Source organism: Pinus tabuliformis, chromosome Q (genome assembly GCF_031772625.1).
Source record: "Pinus tabuliformis cultivar Carrire ecotype Pingquan chromosome Q, CPIR1, whole genome shotgun sequence".
Classification (NCBI taxonomy): domain Eukaryota; kingdom Viridiplantae; phylum Streptophyta; class Pinopsida; order Pinales; family Pinaceae; genus Pinus; species Pinus tabuliformis.
In genome coordinates, this window is record NC_142296.1 from 889,232,402 (window position 1) to 889,237,514 (window position 5,113).

Sequence of the window (5,113 nt, forward strand, 5' to 3'; positions counted from 1 at the left end):
TTATTGTTTTTTATTTCTCATCGTTTATAATAACCAATTAAAAAAACAAATTGATGATACATCAAAAAATAATTTACAAGATATATATACAATTAAAAACAACAAGATTTATTGAATATATACATTAACTTAAATATAAAAGAAATCTTAAAAGATTAAAAAAGACAAATAGATGATGCCTCACGAATGTGTATATATAGAAACCAAAGGATTTGGATATACACATTAACTTAAATACGAGGGAAAGGCATTACTGTAAGAAGATATCAAATTTTGAGGAAAGAAGATAATTGTTTTAGAAACCACTAAAATCGTGATGTAAGGAGATATTGATTATAAAAACCTGCAGTCCGGTCTGCAAGATACCGGAAAGAGCAAGACAATGGAACCATGAATCAGTAATTACCGTTGACTAGACAGTGGAACCATGAATCAGTGATTACCATTGAGTAGTGGTTAAGGACTGTGCATTGTAATTGACAAATTGGATCCATCTCTGTACAACGTGCTTTGCATTTTCAATATTTTCGTTATTAAAAATAAATATTATGTTTATGAATACTATTTATAGTATTTTAAGTAATTATTTTGATTTGAAATTTTATTTATATAAAATATGAATGAATATTTAATATAAATATATAAGTTATTATTAATATTGGCAATTTTGTTCTGGCCAATATTTAAAAAAAAAAACCATAAACAAAATTTTGCAAAAAATACAAATTTACTCATTTTTGTAACCAGCAGAAGATATTCTGAACCGACCTAAAAATCCTTTGATCCACCATTCTTACTGAGATCACCTATCTATCTATTATTTATCACCACTTTTATGAGCTTTGTACATACATTTAGGCATTGCTCCATTGCAAGTCTATGTACTCTGTAATCATCTCTGGGTATGTGAATGGAGCATAAATTGAGGTTCTGAAAGCTATGTATATATGATATTGGATGAATTCCTGAATGTTATAATGGAGAGCTCTCCATATACCTGCAATGGACCAGAAAATGTCAACCCTCTCACACATTAAAAAAAATGGAATTCACATATTCATACCATATCAGCCTCTGATAGAATTTTGGGTAAAAGAAATGAGAAGTGACCTGCTGTTTTGAGGTGTTCAAACAATGTATACAAATAATGATCCTATCTTGGGGCATTGGCCAGGCAGTGCTAATGCTAAGTAGCTCGTCTACAGAACTGGAACCTCGCTTGAAAAATGCACATTTAGATTGGTTTCATACTACGACTTGCTCCTGACTGATGCTGGGCGACTTTGCCTGGAATGAAAATACATAAAATTACATTATGAGAATGCGGCTTAACTCTCAACTCCATTTGCAACAATGTTAAGACTTACCTTAAAGTCGTACTCGTTTTCCCAATCGTAAGGTTTTTGAGTGAGCATCGATTCAATATTTAGGCTACTTCGTGCTTCCATGTTAGTTAAAACTGGAAGAAGATCCAACTGCATGTTCTCAGGCTTCATGGAAATCAAACCATTACAGACCTGCACATTAAAGATGGGGATAATAATTCATAATTTTTTACATGTAAAGTTGGAGTTTCTCATCAATTTTTCTTCAGGTACTGAAGTTGTTTAATATGTAAAGTTGGAGTTTCTTATCAAATTTTTTTCAGGTACTGAACTATTTATGCATTTAGAAATGCATTTTAAACCAAGAGTTACTAAATTTAGAAAAACAAAAAACAAAAAAACAAAAACTATTTCTTCTATTAGTTAAACTGCTTAGTTTACTGCCAAATTTAATAAAAAAACTATTTCATCTATTCGTAAAACTACACCTAGTGATTACTGCCCAAAAAAAATCGAACTGATGGTTAAACTAGAGCTAATGATTACAGCCAAGAAAAAGATGGAACTGATGGTTAAACTACACCCAATGATTAGTGCCCAGAAAAAGATGGAACTGATGGATCCAAGCAGTTACCTCTGGTTGATACGTTGCCTTGAGCATTTGCATCTCTGCAGATAGCAAATCTTCTGCCTCCATTACACGATTGAAGGGAAGGCCCATGTTCTTTTTCAATTTTGTGTTGTTAATGGATTTTATCTGTGTGGTAAATATTGCTGAAACGGGCCTGTGATCTGAAAAATTGATCTCTCCTCGCTCGTATGAGACTTGCTTCAACCCTTTTCCATACCAGAGAATCCGATCGCACCTTAAAACCAGAACAATGAGTAGCAGTAAGACCCACACAGGCTTTTGATGTGCGAGATCAGAGAATTAATTATCATGAGATGGAGTGTCATACCAAGCAGGAATGCGGCGTTTTTCCCCTGGTTTGTTTTGGATGGCGCAATATTGGTCCGAATTAGCAGTGTACTTGTAAGTTGGGGCAAAATCTATATGCCCTTCTTCCCATCCATCAAAAATTCGACCCGCGTTTTGCTCAATTTTTAACTGCAGGAAACAATTACAGAGGCCATCATCAGTGCAAGTTAATATTTTGGAGTTGGAGGGGAACCCGTTAAACAATTGACTTTGCTGCTGTTCGGCAAATTCCAAAATATTTCTCCAACCTTAATAGGAATACAATATTTTGGCATTTGACATAAAGCCTTGCCCCTGTCCTTCTAATTGCAAAATATTCCTAAAATTTAGGATCGAAATAAATTGAGCATAAACATAATACCTGACCTGATCACTCTGTTGTAAAGTCTCCCAATCGTTTTTATGGATGAGGGACATTGCCTTGGAGTCGGACAAAGTAAGTCGGTAATTCAGGTCGCCAAACCAGATGATCTGGCTGCAGCAGAGAGGAAAAATATTAAAGGGCGGATCATGGTGGACAGAGAGAATTAAGAGAAGAGAAGAGAATGAGAATCATGTGTGTACTCGTGTGCCATGATGGTTTGAGGCAAAAATGCAGAATCGCGAGGGAAATGGCTTCTCTTCAATATTTCTGCAATGTCGGAATTTCTGCGAATCTCGTCGCCTTCTTTTTGGCCCGAAGCCAAATGGGTGCAAACAAAGCAGAAGCTCGTTTGATGAAGCCGTAGGCTGACGGAGATGGAACCCTGATAAGCAATGGCTGGCCTGCTGTTAATTTCTTGATAGCAAAAACAGGCTAATTTAAATCAAAAGTTGGAACCAATTTTACCTTATTGCCAAGGCAGCCCATGATCCCGCAGCCAACGCAGGAAACTTTGACGTCGCGAATGTGACGCCTGACCTCGGATTTAACCCATATTGTTATCAATATGCCCACCATTTGCTTGCTTGCAACTCGCTGGTATCTCTCTCTGCTCCATGGCCAAACTGGTTCTGCCTCTTCCTCTTTCTCCGGCTGCATGAAAGCCGAAGCGAATTCAGAGGGAGGAGCGCTGGCGCTTCTCACAATTCCCGTGGCGTTATTTCTGTTGAGGGTTTTGCGGATTAAAGCGTCCCATTTCTCTGCTGCCCGGCTGTCTTCTGTGCCGAAAACCTTGCCGGCCTTCAGGGGAACGATTTCTTGGAAGCTGTGGCCAAATTCAAGAGAAAAGCTAAATTCGCAAACAAAGTTTATTCCGAAGTAATTTATTTTACAATACGAATATGAATAACGGTGAATTCTGCGAGGGGAACGATATCTCAGAAGAAGTAGGGGCCAATGAAGGATTACAAACACAGTATTTTTCTTAAAAAAAGTTATTTTACATTATGGATATGAATAACTGTAAAATCTACATGAGATTGAATAACTGTAAAATCTACATGAGATTGAATCAAGATTATATACCCAATAACATATATATCAGCGGACTCAGCCTCTGGTCTGGAATTAAGCCAATCCTCCACCTCCAAATCCAAATCATCCTGCGCCCTTCTGCCACCGACATTCCATGTCCCCACAAATATCCTGCCAAAGTCATGATCACCCTATTTTAACCAAAAAAAAATTGAATCGATCCAAACAAAAAAATCTCAAAAATCAACCACAATAGTTAGTTCTAAAAATTGATAATCTCAAAGTAACTCTATTGACAGAAACCTGCATTCAGAAATGGAATGCATAATTAATTACCTGTAATCCTCATTATCATTCACTGGGCAATTCGACCACAACCCTTCCGATTGACCCCGCATCAAGTGCGACCGCTTAAAGGACTCATCTTCGTCCTTGGCATCACAATTGAATTTCTCAGCTCCACCAAATCTTAGGCGAAGCCATTTGCTAGCCACCATGCGAGGCCACACCACCTGCAACCACACTCCACACTCTTATTAATATTATTTACAAAAACTAATATGATTTATCGAACCTTAAAAAAGTAAGTAAGAGATTAAACCAGAAGATGAAGATGTGCAAAACTAACATACCTCTCCCTGTTTGACTCTGGACGTCCGCATTGTGGAGTTCTACAGATCTTACACCTGCAGGCTTCTTCTCTCCTCTGGTACTTAATTAGATGGTTTCTCTGATCCTCTGATACTTAATTAGATGGTTCCTGCGGAGATGAAGGGCAGGGGCGGGGTGCCATTAATGCTTCTTCAAGATCTGTTCCTTCGTCAACGCCAATGTGAACGCGATGGGCGCAGCGCCAATGGGGGGCTCTACAAACCTACTTAGTTATCCACAGAAACGACGGGCGGAGGAAGGAAGAATGTACAGCGAGCGCCCATACGACCACAGCTGGTTGCCATTGCCAATCGCATATTCCTCTCCCCTCAAAAATAAAACACAAAGCGCCGCGCCGATATTGGAAACGGTGGCCACAACATTATGATTTTCTACGCAATTGAGTTTCCGGGAGAGGGATTGATGGATGATGACAACGATGAATGTCTCTCTGTTTCTTAATTAAAGATGAGATATCATGTGGTCAACTGGTAGAGAGTGAGAGGGGAAACCTCCCTCGCTTGACTCTGACTTTTAAGTTTCTGTTGCCACCGTCATCAACGTGGACTTCGAAACTCGGAAACCTCCTAATTCAACACCTAGCCTAGCCTAGCCCTTTGGGCATTCAAAGTTGAATACTAACCTACTTTAATGTTCATCAACCAAATGTTGATGAAAGCGCACCCCACACAAATCCACTCTCTCCCCTTGAGGGCCTTTAAAGAGCCATTTGTTGCAGTTGGGCTTTTAAACTCCAACCCT

General features: G+C 38.5%; 1 protein-coding gene across 2 annotated transcripts; it reads right to left on the reverse strand.

The window, feature by feature from the left end:
• Positions 1 to 756: 756 nt before the first annotated feature.
• On the reverse strand, positions 757 to 4,732 carry LOC149222324 (type IV inositol polyphosphate 5-phosphatase 9-like). 2 transcript variants are annotated; one of them, XM_089385373.1, is made up of 11 exons: positions 4,333 to 4,724; positions 4,037 to 4,212; positions 3,752 to 3,871; positions 3,134 to 3,491; positions 2,869 to 3,050; positions 2,671 to 2,779; positions 2,285 to 2,433; positions 1,960 to 2,191; positions 1,368 to 1,517; positions 1,111 to 1,287; positions 757 to 997 (listed from the first exon to the last, which is right to left on the reverse strand). In XM_089385373.1, exons 1-10 carry the CDS (start codon positions 4,360 to 4,362, stop codon positions 1,246 to 1,248), a joined length of 1,548 nt encoding a protein of 515 aa, XP_089241499.1. In that variant the 5' UTR covers positions 4,363 to 4,724; the 3' UTR covers positions 757 to 997; positions 1,111 to 1,245. The 2 variants fall into 2 exon arrangements, with proteins under 2 accessions (XP_089241499.1, XP_089241498.1); XM_089385372.1 differs by lacking the exon at positions 1,111 to 1,287 and having other exon boundaries at positions 4,333 to 4,732.
• Between the last annotated feature and the right edge of the window lie 381 nt (positions 4,733 to 5,113).

Bases quoted from the DNA above. Each gene is read 5' to 3' on its own strand.
- LOC149222324 (XM_089385372.1), bottom strand. From the start codon at position 4,362: ATGCGGACGTCCAGAGTCAAACAGGGAGAG. The intron at 4,213-4,332 runs GTATGTTAGTTT...GTGTGGTTGCAG, and splicing joins CCAGAGTCAAACAGGGAGAG to GTGGTGTGGCCTCGCATGGT. The intron at 1,518-1,959 runs GTAACTGCTTGG...TTTAATGTGCAG, and splicing joins AGGCAACGTATCAACCAGAG to GTCTGTAATGGTTTGATTTC.